Source organism: Saccopteryx leptura, chromosome 1 (genome assembly GCF_036850995.1).
Source record: "Saccopteryx leptura isolate mSacLep1 chromosome 1, mSacLep1_pri_phased_curated, whole genome shotgun sequence".
NCBI lineage: Eukaryota > Metazoa > Chordata > Mammalia > Chiroptera > Emballonuridae > Saccopteryx > Saccopteryx leptura.
In genome coordinates this window covers 78,900,617-78,925,031 of record NC_089503.1, presented here as the reverse complement: position 1 = coordinate 78,925,031, position 24,415 = coordinate 78,900,617, and the positions used below count along the sequence as shown (strand labels likewise).

General features: G+C 36.7%; 1 protein-coding gene across 3 annotated transcripts in view; it reads right to left on the bottom strand.

Annotated features, from left to right (window-relative positions):
* The window catches only part of DEUP1 (deuterosome assembly protein 1), a 99,973-nt gene that overhangs the window by 23,144 nt on the left and 52,414 nt on the right, over positions 1-24,415 (bottom strand). For 2 of the 3 annotated variants that reach the window (XM_066360723.1, XM_066360721.1), the window contains 4 exons: positions 22,328-22,473; positions 18,279-18,381; positions 13,843-14,040; positions 11,530-11,616 (listed from right to left, as the gene is read on the bottom strand). In XM_066360723.1, the coding sequence (XP_066216820.1) occupies positions 11,530-11,616; positions 13,843-14,040; positions 18,279-18,381; positions 22,328-22,473 (534 nt within the window). The remainder of the gene's footprint in view (positions 1-11,529; positions 11,617-13,842; positions 14,041-18,278; positions 18,382-22,327; positions 22,474-24,415) is intronic. The other variant, XM_066360722.1, reaches the window with a different exon arrangement.

Here is a 24,415-nt window from a genome sequence, read left to right as displayed (position 1 = left end):
CAGTGCTCCCATCCCTGGCTCTCCATTTTATCTAGTTCTTGTTCCACTAAATACAATAGTAATTTTTTAATTTTCCACCCCTTTTTCCTGTTTCCCTCTTATTCCTCTCATCATAACTCTGAGTCAGCCAACACCTAAAAGCAAAGCATTTTATTCTTGACCCAAATTTTTTCCTAATTTGCTTTTTGTGGGTCTATACTGCTCCCCCCCTTTTTTATATATAAATATTTTTTTCTTTTCTTTTATTTTTTTTCTTTTTTGTCTTTTTCCTTTACCCCTATATTACTTCTCCCCAATTCAGGCCCTCCGCCACAGGTATTGTTTGTTCTATCTAGTACAATATAATTCACAGTTCATCACAAGATTTTCTCAAAAAAGAGGGGAGAGGAGAGGAGAGGAAAAAAGGAGGGGAAGGAATTATTCCTTTTTTTTTTCCTCAAATTTTTATCTTATTTTATTTTTCTTTAATGATTAATTTAAAAAAAAAAACACGCAATTTTTTATTTTTATTTTTATGTTTTTATCCTTTTATTCCTTTTAAAATCTCATTAATACTATCAAGAAAACCACCCTCAGATGCCATTAAAGAAGAGAAAATCGATTATCATGGATACAAAAGAAAGAGAGGTAACACAGAGAGATGAGGAAAAATCTATGGAGAAAAAATTTAAGATATTGGAAACCTTGGAGTTAAACGACAGAGAATTTAAAATAGAAATCCTAAAAATACTCAGAGATATACAAGAAAACACAGAAAGGCAATTTAGGGAGCTCAGAAAACAACTCGATGAACACAAAGAGTATATCTCCAAGGAAATTGAAACTATAAAAACAAATCAATCAGAGATGAAAAACTCAATTCATGAGCTGAAAAATGAGGTAACAAGCTTAGCTAATAGAACATGCCAGATACAAGAGAGGATTAGCGAAATAGAAGACAAGCAACTTGAGGCTCAACAAAGAGAAGAAGAAAGAGATTTAAAAATTAAAAAAAATGAGATAGCCCTACAGGAATTATCTGACTCCATCAAAAAGAATAACATAAGAATAATAGGTATATCAGAGGGAGAAGAGAGAGAAAATGGAATGGAGAACATAAACAAATAATAGATGAGAACTTCCCAAGCCTGTGAAAAGAACTAAAACCTCAAATTCTAGAAGCAAACAGAACTCCAAGTTTTCTTAACCCCAACAAACCTACTTCAAGGCACATCATAATAAAATTGGCACAAATCAACTGCAAAGAAAAAATTCTCAAGGCAGCCAGGGAAAAGAAGAATACAACATATAAAGGAAGGCCCATTAGATTATCATCAGATTTCTCAACAGAAACTCTACAAGCTAGAAGAGAGTGGACCCCAATATTTAAAGTCTTGAAAGAGAGGAACTTTCAGCCACGAATACTATACCCATCAAAGTTATCCTTCAAATATGAAGGAGAAATAAAAACATTCACAGATCTAGAAAAGATGAGAGAATTTATCACCAGAAAACCCCCACTCCAGGAAATACTAAAGGGGGTTCTCCAATCAGATACAAAGAATAAAAAAACAACAACAACAAAGCCACAAGTAAAAGCTCCAAGAAGAACATAACAAAACCAACTTTAAACTGTGACAACAATAAGAAAGGGGGGAGAGGATGAAGATTAACAGTAGCAAAGGGCGATGGAGCGCAAAAGTACTCACAAAATAGTGCACTACAATGAACAGGGTAATAACCCTTTTCAGTACTTAATGGTAACCATCATTGAAAAAACCACCACAGAAGCACATGATTTAAAAAAGATAGCAACAGAGGAAAGATGTATGGAACACAACCAAATAAAAACAAAAGATAAAAAAATGAAAGAGAAGAATCAAACAAGGCACAAAACTAACAGAAAGCAATCTATAAAATGGCAATGAGGAACTCACAAGTGTCAATAATTACACTAAATGTAAACGGATTAAACTCACCAATAAAAAGGCACAGAGTAGCCGAATGGATCAAAAAAGAAAATCCAACTGTATGCTGCCTACAAGAAACTCATCTAAGTAACAAGGATAAAAACAAATTCAAAGTGAAAGGCTGGAAAACAATACTCCAAGCAAATAACATCCACAAAAAAGCAGGCGTAGCAATACTCATATCTGATGATGCTGACTACAAGACAGCAAAAGTACTCAGAGACAAAAATGGCCATTTCATAATGGCTAAGGGGACACTGAATCAAGAAGACATAACAATTCTTAATATATATGCACCAAACCAAGGAGCACCAAAATATATAAGACAGCTACTTATTGACCTTAAAACAAAAACTGACAAAAATACAATCATACTTGGAGACCTCAATACACCGCTGACGGCTCTAGATCGGTCATCCAAACAGAGAATCAACAAAGACATAGTGGCCTTAAACAAAACACTAGAGCACCTGGATATGATAGACATCTACAGGACATTTCATCCCAAAGTGACTGAGTATACATTTTTCTCCAGTGTACATGGATCATTCTCAAGAATTGACCATATGTTGGGCCACAAAAACAACATCAGCAAATTAAGAAAAATTGAAGTTGTACCAAGCATATTTTCTGATCATAAAGCCTTGAAACTAGAATTCAACTGCAAAAAAGAGGAAATAAATCCCACAAAAATGTGGAAACTAAACAACATACTTTTAAAGAATGAATGGGTCAAAGAAGAAATAAGTGCAGAGATCAAAAGATATATGCAGACAAATGAAAATGATAATACGACATATCAGAATCTATGGGATGCAGCAAAAGCTGTGATAAGAGGGAAGTTCATATCACTTCAGGCATATATGAACAAACAAGAGAGAGCCCAAGTAAACCACTTAACTTCACACCTTAAGGAACTAGAAAATGAAGAACAAAGACAACCCAAAACCAGCCGAAGAAAGGAGATAATAAAAATCAGAGCAGAAATAAATGAAATAGAGAACAGAAAAACTATAGAAAAAATTAATAGAACAAGGAGCTGGTTCTTTGAAAAGATCAACAAAATTGACAAACCCTTGGCAAGACTTACCAAGGAAAAAAAGAGAAAGAACTCATATAAACAAAATCCAAAATGAAAGAGGAGAAATCACCACAGACATCGTAGATATACAAAGAATTATTGTAGAATACTATGAAAAACTTTATGCCACTAAATTCAACAACCTAGAAGAAATGGATAAATTCCTAGAACAATACAACCTTCCTAGACTGAGTCATGAAGAAGCAGAAAGCCTAAACAGACCTATTAGTAGAGAAGAAATAGAAAAAACCATTAAAAACCTCCCCAAAAATAAAATTCCAGGCCCAGACGGCTATACCAGCGAATTTTATCAAACCTTCAAAGAGGACTTGGTTCCTATTCTACAGAAAGTCTTCCAAAAAATTGAAGAAGAAGCAATACTTCCAAACACATTTTATGAGGCAAACATAACCCTTATACCAAAACCAGGCAAGAATGGCACAAAAAAAGAAAACTACAGACCAATATCTCTAATGAATACAGATGCTAAAATACTAAACAAAATACTAGCAAATCGAATACAACAACATATTAAAAAAATAATACATCATGATCAAGTGGGATTCATCCCAGAATCTCAAGGATGGTTCAACATACGTAAAACGGTCAACATAATACACCATATCAACAAAACAAAGAACAAGAATCACATGATATTATCAATAGATGCAGAAAAGGCTTTTGATAAAATACAACACAATTTTATGTTTAAGACTCTCAACAAAATGGGTATAGAAGGAAAATATCTCAACATGATAAAGGCCATATATGATAAACCATCAGCTAACATCATACTAAATGGCACAAAACTGAAGGCTTTCCCCCTTAAATCAGGAACAAGACAGGGTTGTCCACTCTCTCCACTCTTATTTAATGTGGTACTAGAGGTTCTTGCCACAGCAATCAGACAAGACAAAGAAATAAAAGGCATCCATATCGGAAAAGAAGAAGTAAAGGTATCACTTTTTGCAGATGATATGATCCTATACATCGAAAACCCCAAAGAATCCACAAAAATACTTCTAGAAAAAAAAAGCCAATACAGTAAGGTCGCAGGATACAAAATCAACATACAGAAGTCAACAGCCTTTCTATATGCCAACAATGAAACATTTGAGAATGAACTCAAAAGAATAATCCCCTTCACGATTGCAACAAAAAAAATAAAATACCTAGGAATAAACATAACAAAGAATGTAAAAGACTTATACAATGAAAACTATAAACCATTGTTAAGGGAAATCGAAAAAGACATTATGAGATGGAAGAATATTCCTTGTTCTTGGTTAGGCAGAATAAATATAATTAAGATGGCCATATTACCCAAAGCTATATACAAATTTAATGCAATTCCCATCAAAATTCCAATGACATTTTTTAAAGAAATGGAGCAAAAAATCATCAGATTTATATGGAACTATAAAAAGCCCCGAATAGCCAAAGCAATCCTAAAGAAAAAGAGCGAAGCTGGGGGCATTACAATACCTGACTTCAAACTCTATTATAGGGCCACGACAATCAAAACAGCATGGTATTGGCATAAAAATAGACACTCGGACCAATGGAACAGAATAGAAAGCCCAGAAATAAAATCACATATATATAGTCAAATAATTTTTGACAAAGGGGCCAACAACACACAATGGAGAAAAGAAAGCCTCTTCAACAAATGGTGCTGGGAAAACTGGAAAGCCACATGCAAAAGAATGAAGCTGGACTACAGTTTGTCCCCCTGTACTAAAATTAATTCAAAATGGATCAAAGATCTAAACATAAGACCTGAAACAATAAAGTACATAGAAGAAGACATAGGTACCAAACTCATGGACCTGGGCTTTAAAGAGCATTTTATGAATTTGACTCCACAGGCAAGAGAAGTGAAAGCAAAAATTAATGAATGGGACTACATCAGACTAAGAAGTTTTTGTTCAGCAAGAGAAATTGATAACAAGATAAACAGACAGCCAACTAATTGGGAAATGATATTTTTAAGCACCTGCTCAGATAAGGGCCTAATATCCAAAATATACAAAGAACTCATAAAACTCAACGACAAACAAACAAACAATCCAATAAAAAAATGGGAAGAGGATATGAACAGACACTTCTCCCAGGAAGAAATACAGATGGCCAACAGATATATGAAAAGATGCTCATCTTCATTAGTTATTAGAGAAATGCAAATCAAAACTGCAATGAGATACCACCTCACACCTGTTAGATTAGCTATTATTAACAAGACAGGTAATAGCAAATGTTGGAGAGGTTGTGGAGAAAAAGGAACCCTCATCCACTGTTGGTGGGAATGTAAAGTAGTACAACCATTATGGAAGAAAGTATGGTGGTTCCTCAAAAAACTGAAAATAGAACTACCTTATGACCCAGCAATCCCTCTACTGGGTATTTACCCCAAAAACTCAGAAACATTGACTTGTAAAGACACATGCAGCCCCATGTTCATTGCAGCATTGTTCACAGTGGCCAGGACATGGAAACAACCAAAAAGCCCATCAATAGATGACTGGATAAAGAAGATGTGGCACATATCCACCATGGAATACTACTCAGCCATAAGAAATGATGACATCGGATCATTTATAGCAAAATGGTGGGACCTTGACAACATTATACGGAGTGAAATAAGTAAATCAGAAAAAACCAGGAACTGCATTTTTCCATACATAGATGGGACATAAAAGTGAAACCAAGAGACATTGATAAGAGTGTGGTGGTTACGGGGGGGGAGGGAGGAGAGGGAGAGGGAAGGGGGAGGGGGAGGGGCACAGAGAGAACTAGATAGAGGGTGACAGGTCAATCTGACTTTGGGTGATGGGTATGCAACATAATTGAACTTTAAGATAACCTGGACATGTTGTCTTTGAATATATGTATCTTGATTTACGGATGTCACTCCGTTAAAAATAAATAAAAGAAAAAAAAAAAAAGGGAAATCTGGATACAAGAAAGACAAGCGAGATGATACAAAGAAATGGAAAGAAGACAGGATTGTAGTGATGCATCTGTAAGCCAAAGACTGCCAAAGATTGCTGGCCAATCACTAGGAGCTATAGTGAGTAAAGGAAGAACCTTTTCCTGCAGGTTTCTGAGGGAGCATGGCCTCATTGACATCTTAAGAATTCTAGGCCCTGGCCGGTTGGCTCAGTGGTAGAGCGTCGGCCTGGCGTGCAGAAGTCCCGGGTTCGATTCCCGGCCAGGGCACACAGGAGAAGCTCCTATCTGCTTCTCCACCCCTCCCCCTCTCCTTCCTCTCTGTCTCTCTCTTCCCCTCCGCAGCCGAGGCTCCATTGGAGCAAAGATGGCCTGGGCGCTGGGGATGGCTCCTTGGCCTCTGCCCCAGGTGCTGGAGTGGCTCTGGTCACAACAGAGCGAGCCCCGGAGGGGTAGAGCATCGCCCCCTGGTGGGCAGAGCGTCGCCCCCTGATGGGCCTGCCGGGTGGATCCCGGTGGGTCGCATGCGGGAGTCTGTCTGACTGTCTCTCCCCGCTTCCAGCTTCAAAAAAATACAAAAAAAAAAAAAAAAAAAAAAAAAAAAAAGAATTCTAGCTTCCAGAGTGTAAAATAAATTTTTTGTTGTTTGAAACTACCCAGTTTGTGGTACTTTGTTACGGCAGCTCTAGTTACTGAATACAATGACCGAGAAGGTTCATTCCAGGAATTCAAAGGTGGATCAATATTAGGAAATATCTGCCAACCATAGTTTATTACATTTCATCAAATTAATGAACAAAATCCACATGTTGTCACATATACTGAAAAGGTATTAAAAAAAAACTGACAGCAAATCTTAACTTTAAGTAAATTAGGGATAGAAAGATATAATAAAGAACAAATATTATCCCAAACAGTAAAACACTAAAATAATTTCATCTAAAATTAGGAATTAAGACAAATTTATCAATAATCACTATTATTTAATATTCTCTTGAAGAATATTATTATTTAACATTCTCTTACATTATGACAAAAATAACTAATATGAACAATAGAAAAAGAAAGAAACTTTTTGTTGATACAGTTGTGTATCTTAAGAACTTAAGAATCTCAAGTAAAATTCCCACTACAAGTAACAGCTAATTTAGCCTTTTTTCTATATTAGCAGTAAGTCCTTACATATGGAAAAAGGAAAATGTTCCACTTACAACAGTGACAAGAATTATAATATACTTGAGAAAACTTAAAATAAAGCACATAAACTATACAAAGAAAATTGTGAGCTCTTATTGAAGAGTTAAAATAAATGAAGAAATGAAAAGGCATGTCATATTCTTGGATAGGAAAATACACTATCATAAAAATATCAGTTCTGTCAAAATTAATATATAGACTTAATTCTAAACAGAATCCAACAGGAAATTACCAGGAGAAACTAGATAAATTGAGCTTCACGTTGGTATAAAAATTTAAACTAGCTTCCTGTTTTTCTATGACATGAAAAATTACAATTCAACTGTATTAAGGACTTAGATGAAAAATGTAGAAATCTTGAAAGAAACATTAAAATTATAAATACTGTTTAGGCAGTGAAAGAATCTCACTCAAGGAATGAGAAAAATTCAGATTCTATAAGCAAAAAGATATACATGTTTGACAAAAGTTTGAAACTTTTTAATGGCAAAAGAATTTGTAAATAAAATTACAAATAATAAATTTAGAAAAGTGCTGTTATAAATTGACAAGAAAAGAACAGCCCAACAGAGAATGAGCAAAGAATATAACAAATTCATGGTACTTTGTCATATAAATGTAAAAAATGTGCACACTATAGTCAAGGAAATGCAAATTTAAGTCCTACTGAGAAACCACTTACACCCGTCAGACTGACAAAAAATTGAGAGAGTTGTAACATATACTTCTGGTAAAGATGAAAGAAAAAGGTAGACATATGATTTGACAATAAATGTTTTATAATTAAAACATATACATTCTTTGAATCAACAATTCATTCTTACAGAGTTATTCCAAGATATATGTATAAGGATTTTTTACAGTATTATTGTGCAAAGACCTAGAAACAGAGTTGAATTAATTATGAGTGAATTAATTCTGAAAAATAGTTGAACAAATTCTGTACATTCACATCATGTGATATTATAAGCCATTATACAAAATGAAGTATACCTAAACCAGTTGACTTGTAAGGATTTGCAAATATTGCTGAGTGAACTAAAATAAGGCACAGAAAAGTCTGTATCATGTAATCCAATTAAAAATTAAAACCCTTAAATAAGTATATATGGCTACATACATATTCATGCATGTATATGTGCATGTATTTATATATGTATATATATTCATACACATATATGAATTCATATATATGAAAAAGTACAAAATGTTACATATTAAATAACATGTTATCTGGTAGATGGAGTATGAGGTGGCATAGAGAAATGGAAGAAAGGAGAAGTAAAAGACCACTAAAATCACAAGTATGTAAATTATGACTCACTTTATTAAAAATTATATATATTTTACCTAAATATGTACTTTTTCCTAAGAAATTAGAAAAAAATCAAAAGGCACTTTTCTACTGATTTGTAGAGATGTTTATGATATATAGTCAAAAGGAAGTTTAGAAAAATGTATAGTATACATTTATTTTGGTAAAAGAACACTCAACTCATCCCCTGTATATGTGTACATGAGCAAAGAAAACATTATAGAATGCTACACCGGATGTCTCGGGAGTCCAAACTAGAACTGAGGGGAGAATTAGGGATCATTAACTTCTTTACACACCTTCATTTTTTTTTCTTGAAAAGAATAAATGAACAAAGCTAAATGCCTACAAAAGCCAAAGTGAACCAGGCTCAGAGGGCTGTGAAGATGCAGAATACACAAATAAAAACATTTTTAACTTGTTCATTGATTTGAGAGAGAGAAAGAGTGAGGAAGGGGAGAAGGAAGAGAGAGTGAGAGAAAAGCATCAACTCGCCATTCCACTTAGTTGTTCCATTTAAGTTGTGCACTCATTGCTTCTTGTATGTGCCCTGACCAGGGGTTGAACCCATGACCTCGGCACACTGGGACAATGCTTTATCCACTGAGCAACCTGGCCAGGGCAAAACATTTTTTTTAAAAACACAAAACCATTTTGTGAAAGAATAACGATACTCATGGGGGCAGGATCCAATTTAACTTTTGTGTGTCCAGTGTTTAAAAATAAAAGTCCTAGGTGTCACTAAGATTTTATGTAACAGAAAGGGAAACCACATATACTTTACTTTTTAATGCATCTACAGTACTCCAATCACAGGACCCATAACCAGGCCCAAAGAAAAAGGCAGAATGGTTCCAGAATGCTTCTACCCTTTGATGCTAGAATACAGACTATTATGAGAACAAGTACATATATGGTCTACCGGAAAGTTCTGTCCATTTTTGGAATAAAACAAAATACAGATTTTTCTTACCATCAATAAACTTTATTAAATAATATAATTGCCATTATTATTAATAATTTCTTGCCAGTGTGAGGGCAATTTGTATATCCCATTTTTGAAAAAAGTTTTATCTTTTGATGCAAAAAATTGAACCAGTACTTGTTTGATATCTTCTTCATTTTTGAATTTTTTGCCCTTCAAAAAATTTTGTAAGGACAAAAACAAGTGATAGTCAGAGGGTGCTAAGTCCAGGGAATATGGTGGATGCGACAGAATTTCTCAGCCTAGTTCTGCAATTTTTTGACAAGTCCCCAAAGCAGCATATGCCTGGCATTATCATGATGAAGTATGATGTTCTTCCTATTGAACATCACCAGCCTCTTTTCTTGGACTGCTGTCTTTAAATTATCCAGTTGCTGACAATACTTCTCCAAATTGAGCTTTTCGTTAGGTTTTAAAAGCTCATAAATGTCCCACCATATACACAACATTCTCTTATTCAGAGTCAAATTTGGTTTAGAGGTGGAAGGGTTAGGTTTTCCGGGTTCACAATATGCCCTTTTCCTTACGATGTTTTCGTAGGTAATCCACTTTTCATCCCCAGTTATCATCCGGTTCAAGAAGGGCTCAATTTTGTTCTGAGCAAGCAGAGATGTGCATATGACGACTCAATCATCCAAATTCTTCTGACTTAATTCATGTGGCACCCATCTTGAATATTTCCACACCAATCCTATCTTCCGAATATGGTCCGAAATGGTTTGCTGAGCTGAATTAAGCCTTTCTGCCATCTCCGATGTTGTCAGAAAAGGATCTTGCTCCAACATGGTCTTAACAACATCGTCATCGATCAAAGATGGTTGCCCAGAACATGGCTTATCAGAAAGGTCGAAATCACCTGTTTCGAATTTTTCGAACCATCTTCTGCATGTCCTATCAGAAACTGTAACTTCACCAAACACTTTCAATAAATTTCTACATGCTTCTGTAGCATTTCTTCCTTGTTGAAATTCGTAAAAATTACAGTGGCGTAAATGAACTTTATCAGTAGCCATGGGTACACTATCGCTTCACACATAAGACTAACATGAATCAACTTTGTTTTAGTTAATTTGCTAAGTCAGTATGTATACATTAAGTGATAAAAATAGAGAGGCACACATGCACCAAATAAACATGTGCTTACGTGTCAAAACTTGTTGTGATAGAAATGGACGGAACTTTCCGGTAGACTTGATACTATTGCAGAAATAAAGTCTCATGGCTTAAGCAGGGACTGTGGGGAAGACTAGTCCAATGTCCTCATTTCACAGTTGAGAGTGAGGCCCCGTTAAGCAATTACCATATTATCTTTCACCCTCTCCATTCCCTGAATAGTGGGAAAAATCTTTTATTTCAGAATTTCTGTTCAGAGCAAATAAGTGATAAACAGGTAACAATGATATTTCATTAGTTCAATAAATAAGCATTATCCTAGTCAACTGTTAAACAGTTAAATGAAAGGCACAGAGCCTGTTTAAGATGCCTTGTGTAAACCTTTAGAACCACTGGTTAAAACCACAATGTCAACAATGTCAGTTCTCAATCATCCATTTACTCATCCTTTTTATTTAACCAATATTCACTGAACACTTACTATACCCCTGATGCTGTGAGGTACTGGTGTTACAAATATTAGCAAGACTAGGACAAGCTTCTGTTCACCATTTAGTGGGGAAGTGAGATGCTACAAAACAAGTCAGATCAAAATACAAAACAAGTGTGGATGGAACACTTCATACTGACTGGACTTGCAGGGGCGGTTTCATCGAGGGGAAGGTTGACAATCGAGTCAGGCCAAGTAGGATATAGGATTTTGAAGCAACAGCAAGAGCAAAAGCAAGAAAGGAGCATGTTTAAGGAAAAAGCAGAATTAAGCCCTAAACAAGAAGAAAACAAGGCAGAAAACCAGAAATTTAAATGTTTCAGCCTGAAGACAAAAGTAAATTCAACCCATGTGCAAGATAATTTGCCAACCTGTAGGAAGAGCTCAGTAAATAATTCTGACCAACTAAGTAATCTCTGTTCAATTTACTGCATGATTTCATCATATTACCAGGTACTGTCGAGGGTCTAAATCTCCCATCATTCCTTTTAGATGTGTGTTTTCAGTTCTGAAAGCTTTATATCTCATATCTGAGACCTGAAAGGCGATGAGTAGGTAAATGTGAATGTAAAATTCATAATAAAAGTTCATAATTTTATTACAATTACTTTTGTTAATATAAATATTTTTTTTCTTTCTTTTTTTTTTATTTGGTGACAGAGACAGAGAGAGGGACAGATAGGGACATACAGGAAGGGAGAGAGATGAGAAGCATCAATTCTTTGTTGTGGCACCTTAGTTGTTCATTGATTGCTTTCTCATATGTGCCTTGTGGGGGGTGGAGGGGGACTCCAGCTGAGCAAGTGCTCCAGTTGGCGACCTTGGACTCAAGCTGGTGAGCTTGCTCAAACGAGATGAGCCTGCGCTCAAGCTGACAACCTCAGGGTTTTGAGCCGGGGTCCTCTGAGTCCCAGTCCAATGTTCTATCCACTGCACCACCGCCTGGTCAGGTTTAAATATTTTCTAAGTGTAGTGAAGAGAACTCCTTCTTAGGCATGATAGTCATAAACCACGTTTTCTCATTTAGTTCACCTACTTTTGGTAGACCCCACTTTATACTCTTTTCTGATCAGTGCTAAGCTAAAAATAGATAATTTACAATAATGACTTATTTGCATTTTTTCCCAATTACCAAATTCCTTATCTCACTTCAATTTTCTATTATATGCATATTATCACCAGAAAAATCACAATTTAAAAAACACATTTGACTAACATTGTCCATTAAATTTCCTCACTACCTGATTAAGTTTTACAATATGCAAATATGACTTTCCTGTTTAATTTTGTTCCTTCTTTCTGCCTAATTTCCTGAACACAGGTCAAGCTCAATATTTTTCTTTGGTGACTGCTTCATTTTGTCTCATAATTTATTTTTTCCTCTTACTTCTTCTACTTGATAATACTTAGAACACAATATCTTCCCTTTTTATTTATCTAGGGTTCACTGCTATATAGAACACTTCCCATAAAAACACTTATTTTAGTAAATTACAAAATATATTCTCTTTGACAGAAGCCTAAAAATATGTAAGAATGGTGAAAATAAAATTCATAATTCAACTACTCAGATCACTATCAACAGGTGTAAAATATATTTTCCTTTATAGGTACAACCAATATCTATCCCATCTGTGCTGTTTTTATGTGTACTGTACAAATTAATCAGTTTAAGTCTTAAAGTTGGCAAAGGCTGACTCTTTTCTTGTTTTTATAGTACACAGATTTAAACAGCCAATGTTATTTCTAAAATTACCCTCAAATGCCTCAAAAGTTATTAAAATCCTCTAGATTTGGGGTAAAAAAGAGCAGATAAATCCTATGCTTTGAATAATCGGTCACCAGTTTGATGATTAGTCAAGGATTAAGGGAATTTCAAAAAAATAGGAAGGAAGGAAAGGAGAGAGAGAGGGAGAGAGGGAGAGAAGAAGACTTAGAAGCTATCTGCACTATTTTCACAGCAGAATGTTCTAATTGCTGTTTTTCTCCCATAAACTATGCTGTCATTGTCAATGTTTAGAAAATATGAACTAATTTTCATGTTTTAACATCCATTTCTTAAAATTTAATGCTTGAGAGAGGGGAGAGGGAGAGGGGAGGAAGAGGGAGAGGAGAGAGGGAGGGAGAGGGGAGGGGGAGGAGGAGGGAGAGGGGAGGGAGAGGGAGAGGGGAAGGAGAGGGAGAGGAGAGGGGGAGGGAGAGGGGAGGGAGAGGGAAAGGGGAGGGGGAGGGTGGGAAGCCTCAACTTGTAGCTCCTTCTAGCATGTGCCCTGACCAGTACAGCGACCTCGCGTTCCGGGTCGAGCTTCATCCCTGCACCACCACAGGTCAGGCTCAACGTCCATTTTTAAAACCCTAAAATAAATATATAAAATGGGGTTGGGAAGTATCTAGGAAAGACTAGAATAGAGACTTTTTATAAAAATAAAAATGTTAATGGAAGGAAACTACAGAAAACAAATTCAGGAAGAAATCCTTGACTATGGCATACTGTGGGAGGTGATCAAACTATGGGTCACAGGAAAATTTCAGGGTGAAATTTAATGAAATTATCTTGTGCTTTCAGTTTTTTTGCCTGGTTCTTTTTTTCTATGACACTTTGCATTGTCTTACAAAGGTTTCTGTGACTCCACTAAGCATTTCTGTGATGTTGGTTTCAGAGACAATGCCGAGAAACGCAATGCTTGTGCTACTCTGTAATGAAGGCTACTCTGCCCTGATCAGGAATGACCCGGACAGATGCTGTCCTGCCCGCCTACATACCTGTTGTCTAGCTAACATTTTTTCTTTTATTTCTAACTCCATTTTTAACTGTCTCTCCAGAAGGGCAGCCTTCTTCATGATGGTTGCTATGGCCATCTCCTTCTGTCGAAGCTCTTCTGTGAGGTCTGAGATTTCATTCCTCATCCTTTCCTGCTCAGAGCCATGCTGCTCTCCCTCTTGGTGCAGATGGCTTTTGACCTGTGGCAGACACAGTCCAGAGAATATGAACACATCTGTCTTTTTATACAGCAGCTCAAAGTTTTTATTAGCCATGATGTCTTCTTTTCCTATCTTAAAACTTAAGCAGGCCCCATCTACTTTCCTTTTCTGATCAGTGCTAATACCTAAATTAGTGATTCACTTACTTTTATGCTTCCAATTTCAGATTTTCATTTCTTTTTTTGTGTGTGACAGAGACAGAGAGAGTCAGAGAGAGAGACAGATAGGGACAGACAGACAGGAAGGGAGAGAGATGAGAAACATCAATTCTTTGTTGTGGCTCCTTAGTTGTTCATTGTATGCTTTCTCATATGTGCCTTGACTGCGGGCCTTCAGCAGACCGAGTAACCCCTTGCTCTAGCCAGCAACCTTGGATTCAAACTGGTGAGCCTTGCTCAAACCAGATGAGCCCGCGCTCAAGCTGGTGATCTCATGGTCTTGAACTTGGGTCCTCCGCATCCCAGTCTGACGCTCAATCCACTGTGCCACCGCCTGGTCAGGCAGATTTTCATTTCTTACTTCCATTTTCTATTGTACATAAATCATCACCTACCCCTGACACTAATAACTACTTTGACAAGAAGGTGAAGAAAGTATCATTAAACATTTTTCTGCAGCTTTTTTGAAGTATAATTCATGCACAGGAAAACTGCACATAATTCATGTACACAATTTTGTGAGTCTGGACCTACATTCGTGCGACTGGCAACATGATCAAGGCAATAATCATATCATTATCTACAAAAGATTTTAGTGTCCTTTTGTTGTTTAATTTGTGTGTGTGCATGTGTATGTGCGTGCGTGTGTGTGCGCGTGCACACGTGTGTGGCAAGAACACTTAATATGAGATCTACCCTCTTAAAGTTTTAAGTGCTCAGTTAACTCTAGGTGCTGTGTTGTGCAGCAGACCAGGAACTTACCTTGTGTAACTTAATTCTCTACCCACTGAACCACCTCTCCAGAGTGGTGTGGGAGGAGAACATTGAGCCCACAACCCAGAGCAAGCCTTTTTTTATGGAGAAGAAAATTGGTTTTGAGAAAGTAAGTAATTTGCTCAAAGTCATATAGCTACTAACTGGCAGAGCTAGGACTAAAACCTAGGATACGTGGCTTTGATTTCAGTGTTTTGTTTTATTACATTGTGCTGTACTTTTTGTGAATAAACACTATGTTTTTTACAGTCATGTTATAATAAATTTCAAACTTAATGTGTCCATGAAAATGTATCACCTCCTCTCTGTAGCCTGTGGAGGCTCCTATTCTTACTCTTAGCCCAGCCTTCCATGTTAGGAACCTCTGGATCACCTTGGACTCCTCCCTTCGCTCATCCTCCCAAATCCAGGCAGCAAATTCCATCTCTTTTGTTTCAGCCTCTCTGAAATCTCACTCCTACTCTCTATTCCTACTACCACTGTCTTAGTCCAGCCTCTACAGATGGTACATCTTTCTACAGATCACTCACTGTCTCTAATTCTTCAGGTTTAGAGATAAAATATGCAATAATTGATCTAAAAAAAAAGGTCATAGTCCATTGCGGTAAACGGAAAATTAACAATACAACCCAGTGTAGCAATCGATGTCAGCGGGATGTAGTGGAGGCTGTAGGGAGTGGAGGGGTTCTTAAGCCAGCCTGGGGATGACAGGACAGGCCTACCAAAGGAGGGGGTATCAGACCAAACGTTGAGGGACAAACAGAAGCCGGATGGAAGACAGATGGGGAAGGGCTCCCAGGCACAGAACACAGCCAAGGCCCAGGGGTGAATGAACACTCACACTGGGTGGACCCAAAGGAGTGTGGAGTGGCTGGGACTGAGTGCGTTGTGAGAAGGAAGGTGGAGGAGAATCATATGGAGACCATCTACAAAGAGATGGATATGTATTGACCCCAAGGCACTTACCTTTTTTCCTCCATTGATGGCAGTTGAGGGGAGGGAGAGAGGGGATCGGAGAAAGAGAGAGAAAGCATCAACTCATTCCATTTAGTTGTGTACCTAGTGATTGCTTCTAGTACACGACCTGACTGGGGTCGACCTCAGTGCACCTAGTGGACACTTTATGCACTGAGCTACCTGGCAGGGCCCCCAGGGCAATTACTTGTAAAATATACTTTTTAAAAAAAATTTCATCTGTAAACATTTCAGGACATATCTCTAAAAGAATAAGGGTATTTTCCCCCTCCGTCTAATTTGATGAAACAACTAAGTCGTTCTGTACTTGGTCCCAATCTGAATTTTGCTGTTTCATCTCTGAGGTGTAGTTTATACTAATTTTCTTAAAATGGAACTTTTAAAATGTAAAAAAAAAAGAATATGCTATTGTGAAAATGGGGTAAACTATTTTGTTATTTTCACAACATTCAGTTATTAAAACAACATGCTATACTGCAAAACTTCCTTCTAAATGAGATTAATTTGCCTAGCTATAAATGACTTTTGGCTTTATTGAAAATATCAGTTTTATCACAAATAAATGACTAAAAATAGTTCAATGTTGAAAAAAGAAGATACACAATACACGGCTCTTGCTGGTTTTATTACAAGAGAATGAAAATGTTCTCTTGCAAACACTTCCTGGAAGCTGTAGCTATTTATACACAATTCATCTGTTACCTTTCTCGCACAGCAAGGCATTATCTACAGGCCTCCAAGAGCCTATAAAGAGATTTGTGCCTTGTATTCTCTCCTTCCATATCAAAATTGTGCAAAATCAATATATTCCTTATATAACTTAAAGTTTTATTACTTTCTAAATCCATTAGGTTAAGAACAGTGTAGCTATACTTTCAGTGGCTTTAATCAACATTTTATCATAATGCATTCACTAGGGGCACCAGTAAAAAACAGTTTTAAAATTGTATTTTAAAAAATCAGTAAAATCGAGTTTACAAGAGTATGTGAGAAATATAAGGAAAATGGTGATTGATTCACAACACCTTTTCTACATGCTTAATCGTTGCCTGACAGTCAACTCTTTGGGAGACAGGATTTATCTTCCATATCACCGTTATTTCCTACAGAAATAAGCAGAATAGCAAATAGTCCTACTGGATGCTCAAGAAATGTTTGGTGAACTTATCCAGATAATAATTGAAGTTACGACCCCATAAAATTATGAGAGACCTTTGCCTTAATATTCTCTAAACATTTATTTTCACTTATTGTGTGTCAGGCACTGTGCTGGACACTAGATGATAAGTCAAAGCCAAACCCAGGTCTTTCCTGATTTTAACAGCTGTTTAGATTATATAGCATTGAATAATGTGTGATTTTCAAATGTAAAGAACCAGAGAAGTGGGTGGTAGCCTTCCTAAACTCATGGAAAGAAAGCCACCACTGGATTTTTGGGAAGAGGGGAGAGAATGTGCTTTTCCTAGGAGCTGAGGACCATATGACCAGGTCTTATCCATCCCTGCATTTCTAGCTCCTGGAAGAGCACTTGGCACATGTTAGGTGCTCAGTGACAAAATGTGGGTGCAGCCCATAACAGCAGCAGCCAATGTTTACCAGGTGCTCCCTCTGAGTTATCAGGCCTTTCCTAAGCACTTCACATGCATTACTCTATGAATTTTTAACTTAAGGAAAGAGTATGAACTCTGGAGCCAGACTGCCTGGATTCAAATCTGGCCTCCGCCACTATTAGCTATATAATATTGGGGGAAATTACCTAATTTCTCTGTGCCTTAGTTTTCTCAAATACTAATAGAGGATAATATTAATACCTACCTTATAAGATGGTTGTAAACAATAAATGAATTAGGTTTTGTTAAGCCTTTAGAACAGCTCCTGGCACATGGGAAGTGCTATTTAAGTAGCAGCTATTATTACTCATTTAATCTTCATCATGATCTTATGAGGTAGGTACTACTTATCTCATATCCATCCTAAAAATGGGGACCCTGAGCAACTTGCATACACAACTTCCCCAAGCTCTTGTACCTAACACGTGGTCCAGAGCCCAAGTCTGTGGTCTCATACATCTTGCTATAAGCTACTTCTCATGAAGCCACAGGCCCTCCACATTCACAGATAGACTCCCTGTGGCAGAGTGATGTCCAAAGTTTGTGGTTTTTATAGCAGTACACTGAAGAAGGTCAGTTTTAGCAGCTTGGAGAAAATATAGAAGGAGAGTGAAGGGAGTGAGAAGGAAAATCCCCTTCCCCCTTTCTATTTGAAGACTTCAGATATACCTGGAAGAATGGAGCTCATTGTTTTCCATACCTTGTTATATTCTTTGTCATGATTTGGTTGATCTGGGGTCACTGAAAACAGCTCTGTGCTTTGCCTTTCTAATTCTTTAATAGGTGAATAAGATGGTTCAAGCCTACAAATTCAAATGAGTAAAAATTAAGAATAACTTGATGAATTGTTAGGATTATATTATTAATTTAGACATTGTAGGTTGCAGAGATAGACTATTTGTTGGAAACATTCAGATCCCATAAGTGTTTATATATTTAACTGAGTGCAAATCGATTTAGTGGGAAAAAACGGTAGCAATTAATATGAAATTTCAATTATACATTAAAAATTGGCAGAATACTGGGTTTGCATATATAGATAAGATTTTTCAATAAGAAGAAAAGATTGTCTTCTATAATTATAAAAAAAATAGCTTGGGAACCCATTTAAAAAAGGAAATACACCAGAGTTGCTTCCCCATCATGGAAAGAAACTACGTGAGGAGAAGCCTGAGGGGAGAAACGACGCCGTAAAAGTGTTCCAAAATGATTGAATCTGACAGTCTACCCAGAAAAAGCTCAACTACATCTATTCTTCGTTCAATTTATAAAATGGAATTGCAACCCCATATGGATACTAGAGAGGAAAAGCAGAGAACTATCGTAGTATGAAAAGTACAGTTTCCACAGGATGCTTGGGGAAGTGTAAGTAGGTATGTTTACATCACGGAAGTTGCTAAAATGAAAGTCATTAAGGCAGGAAGAATAAAAATAACTAGGCAAGGAAAGCAGTATGCTTTCTCACTAATCTGGTAGAGTTCAGAGCTTTGAGAAATGTACCCACTTATAAGTGAGTACAATTTTAGATTTCCAGAGAACTTTTTAAAAGGTTCCACAAATCAAAAACCCTAATCACATAAACAAACAAAACAAAATCTGAGTAATAATAGAAAATAACTAATGAAGAGGTTAAAAATAAAGGGCTTTTTAAAAGATATAAATTAATAGCGATATCATTGAGGTACATGTGTTTAGACTGGATTGTTGTTTTTTTATTTCACTATCAAATATATATGTTATATGTCAAAAAAAATATAATATACACTACTATAATGTCCTCCAGGAAAAACATTGTCAGTATTTATGTGTATACTGTCTTCTTTTTCCTATGCACCTGTATAAATATATAAACATTTCCCATATAATTAGAATGTACTGTACACATTGTTTTTCAGTCTTCTTGTGTGTTTTTCACTCAACAATATATTGTATTTAACCTAGTATTCTCCTAAAACATTATTTCAAGATCGATCTTAAAATTTTCTTATTTGCTATGATTTGGAAGAGGTAAAAATGAAATTTCCTTGGCCCTGGCCGGTTGGCTCAGTGGTAGAGCGTCGGCCTGGTGTGCAGAAGTCCCGGGTTCCATTCCCGGCCAGGGCACACAGGAGAAGCGCCCATCTGCTTCTCCACCCCTCCCCCTCTCCTTCCTCTCTGTCTCTCTCTTCCCCTCCCGCAGCCGAGGCTCCATTGGAGCAAAGATGGCCCGGGCACTGGGGATGGCTCCTTGGCCTCTGTCCCGGGCACTAGAGTGGCTCTGGTCGCAACAGAGCGATGCCCCAGAGGGGCAGAGCATCGCCCCCTGGTGGGCAGAGTGTCGTCCCCTGGTGGGCGTGCTGGGTGGATCCCGGTCGGACGCATGCGGGAGTCTGTCTGACTGTCTCTCCCCGTTTCTAGCTTCAGAAAAATGCAAAAAATAAATAAATAAATAAATTTCCTTTTTTTCCAATTATTCTGAAGCAGTTTCAGGGAGTATAATGCTAAACTGAATGGTAAAAACTCATGATAATCTTATAAGTTTAAGTGAGTGAATAGAACAGATATAAAACTTCAATATGGATAGGTTCGTAGAAAAGAACAATAGTAATGCTAATATCAAATGGTAATATAAATATATAAAGGGACTATCATTTGTCATGTAGGAAAGGAGTGTTGGAATTATTTTTAATAACTCTTAAAAAATGTATCAGCCAAGGGCTTCTACAACTAAAAAAGAAAAAGCTAACAAAATCTTAGCTTTTATTGAGAAAAGTCTGATAATGAATAAAATCATTATAATGGTACTGCAATAAAACTATTGTAAGTCTACACTCAGTAGTCCAGGCTGCTTCACCTTAATACATCTATGAAGACAAAATAGAGTCCAAATAAAAGAAACCAAAATAATAGAAAGGGCAAAATCACATTCTTATAAGAACAAAGTAGGATTAGAAACTTTCAACGGGAAAGATGAAGGCTGAGAAGACTGTGCCCAAAGTTTAAAATAAAAATGGAAGCTGTAAAAAGTTAAATATCTGTTCATAAAATCTCAGACTACTAGAACTGAGTAATACCCTCCAAGTGAGAAAGATATTGTTTGGAGACCAAAATAAATACCAACTTAAATAAAGAATTGCAAGTAGGCATAATGAAAGAATCATGTTGGCCAAATCTGTGAATAACTGCCAAGACTTTAGATTAAATCATGTTTTGAAGGAAAGTTGGCAAAGTTTGTAATTCAGCATTGGCCTTGTAAGATAGCTCCCTAGAAAGTACCTACAACACTCTTCATAAAACCATGAGACATGGTTGAATGGTTTGCTCACCTGGAAATTTATGATTTTAGGCATATGCATTCTTTGGGTGAAGACATTTCTCATCAACTCACTACACTGGAACAGTGCCTTGCACATAATATATATTTCTAATAGATTTATTAATGCTTGGTGATGATACATAGTTTGTACTATACAGAACACTCGATCATGCTGACTGTCTAATAGGCATTCTACCATCCTTGGTAAGATACACAGAATTTTTTTTTCAAAAAATTCTTTCATAATTGAGATTTGGTCTTTATTTTTTGAGACACAGAGAGAGTTAGAGAGAGGGATAGATAGGGACAGATAGACAGGAATGGAGAGAGATGAGAAGCATCAATCATCAGTTTTTCGTTGTGACACCTTAGCTGTTCATTGATTGCTTGCTCATATGTGTCTTGACCATGGGCCTTCAGCAGACCAAGTAACCCCTTACTCAAGCCAGTGACCTTGGGTTCAAGCTGGTGAGCTTTGCTCAAACCAGATGAGCCTGTGCGCAAGCTAGCAACCTCAGGGTCTTGAACCTGGGTCCTCTGCATCCCAGTCCGATGCTCTATCCACTGTGCCACCACCTGGTCAGGCGAGATTTGGTCATTTTTAAGAATGTAATTTGCAAAAAAAAAAAGAAAGAAGAAAGAATGTAATTTGCCATTTGTTACAAAGGGCAGACATCAAGGACATGTTAGAAGTACCACAACTTTGAAGAAATAATTATTATCTTTAAAACAATGTAATCATCTTTTAAGAAAATATCCCTCACCATTTGGCTATTCAATTTTTAAAATCCTATCATTGGTTTAGCATTGACCTTCAAATTTGAGAAGGACTCAAGTTCTAATGAGAATCAGAGCATCAGTGAATGGTTGGAACAGTCACACCATCTATTCACAAGCACAAACATTTAATAATCCTTAGCAGTCCATTTCCTTTGTGGCCATGGGATATGCAGTATCTGTCTGATTTTAAAAGAGGAAAAATTATATTCTAATAAAATCCTTAATGAAACTGACAAGATGGTCAGTGTGGAGACCAAAATAAATACAAGATTTATAGATGAAAAGATAATAGGTTTACAGGCAATCAAAATAAAAGCATTTCAAGAATACGGAATAAATCATATTTATATTTATATATTATTAAATACCAGCTCTATGTCATTGTTTCAACAATATCCTGAGGAGTACAATTTCTAAGAAAATTTCTAAGAAAAATTTATAACAAATAAGTATCCATAAATCAGAACATAAAACAATTTTCTAGGTAAATAAATATATTAATTTAGAAGATAATATAATCATTAACTATTTATAATATCCAATATTATCTAATAATTAACAGCATGTTAATATAAAACAAAACTTTTAATTTTATTTTCAAATATAAAACTCTTAAAAGTCAAACATCATGTTTTGAGCAGTTTCTCTCCAGCTGCTGCATATAAAGAATATACCTTTTCTTATTTTCTTGAGCATTTTGGCTCTCTCTGATTTTTAATAATTCTCTGTGCAACTGCAATCGTTCCATTTCTATAATTCTCAAGAGATCGTCACGTGACTGTAACTCACTTTTCACCTCTGAAAGTCCTGCTTCCATGGCCTAAATAAAAACATCAAAAATTTTCAGTGCTTATATTTGGATATCAGGATGTATAACAACACACTTAAAAATGTTTAACACCTCTGAACCAGCCTAATTTCAAATGAACTGATAGTCCTTTGCTGGCTATGTCTCACAGAATTTTATTCCTTCATTTATTCGGTCAACAGATACTTACTGAGCTCTTGTTATGTACTTAACACGTGACACAGACAAAAAAATCTGTCCTCAGTGAGCTGACAGTCTAGTGATAATGACAAAGAAAATCAAATATGGCCATGCTGTGTGTAACTTTGAAAGAGGGGAACAAAGTATGAATAAAATATCAATGCTTAGCATTTGGATTAATGAAATAACTTCCTATTTAAACTTGACATAGCCAAGAAAAATCTAATTTTAAAGCTGGTCAGCAAGGTAAATTATAAATCATAGTTCCACTATTGCCCAGTAGCAGCCCTACTTTAGCTGGTAAGTAGAAACAGAGTGTTTTCTTTTGTTAGTAAGAGAGACTCTGGCTAGTTTAAAAGCTGTCAAGAGGTGGGGGTACTAGTAATGGTGCCTCCTGAGAAGGTGGGTGGTGGGTCCCAAAGCACAAGTGGGAGTGTTGTGAAAGCACAAGTGGAAGCAATAGAGAATCCCTCCCTTTTGCAGTAGGAAAGGAGAGGAAGGGAGGAAGACAGAATCTAGACAAGTTCAGGCATTTGGATATGGGGCGATAAGACAATGGCTGCCAGTGGCTTCAATCTTCCTTGTGAAGACAAAGCCAACATCGGATGCTGATGGTGGAAGGAGAGGTGGAGGTTTGGGTTTGGGAGTGATTTTTGAGAATGAAGAAGGTTTGACATGGCCTGCGTTGGGAATTGGAGTTAACTGATTGGAGCAACACAGTAGGATTTCTGGCAGTGTCGAGCTCTTGTTCGAGGTTGTGACCATGACCTGTTGAATGATTTTTCTCTAGCAGTAGTTGGCTAGTCTCTGGGAGAGAGAAATGGCAGAGTCCTCCCACATCAACAGATATCTTCCACTGAATTATACAGGGATACTAATACTTATTAAGTGTGCCTGACCCTGCTCATCAAATCCATTGCCATTTTTATAGATGAAGTGAGGGCCAGATTTAATCCAAACTTTATACAGCTCATAAGTGGCAGACTTTGAAATAGAAATCCAGATCTTTTGCTTACCAGTCCAGCTAGAATATTCAAGACATAAAGATAATTTGTTTTATGCAAAGTAAGTGAACCACACCTACAACTTAATAGCAAAGACAGAGTGGGGTGTTCTGAAGACAGGAGGTTCCTCTGCTGATAAAGGCTGCAGAAAATACTACAGGTATTTTTGTTTGTGTGTGACAGAGACACAGAGAGAAACAGAGAGAGGGACAGATAGGGATAGACAGGCAGGAAGGGAGAGAGATGAGAAGCATCAATTTTTCATTGTGGTTCTTTAGTTTTCAGTGATTGCTTTCTCATACGTGCCTTGACTGGGACACTACAGCAGAGTGAGTGACCCCTTGCTCAAGCCAGCAACCTTGGGTTCAAGCCAGCAACCTTGGGTTTCAAGCCAGCAATCATGGAATCATGTCTATGATCCCATGCTCAAGCCAGTGACCCCATGCTTAAGCTGGTGAGCCCGTGCTCAAGCCGGCGACTTTGGGGTTTCAAACCTGGGTCCTCTGCATCCCAGTCTGATGCTGTATCCACTGCGCCACCGGCTAGTCAGGCTACAAGTATTTTTAAAAGTCATTTGTTCAATAATTTAAAATATATGTTCAATAACAGATTTATACAAATACAATTCACATACTATTCAATATAAAATTCATTGAGTATAAAATTCAGTGGATTTTAGTATATCCACAAATCTGTGCAAGCATTACTACTAATTAATTCTAGTACATTTTTATCACTCTAAAATTAAACCTAATACCCATTAGCAGTCA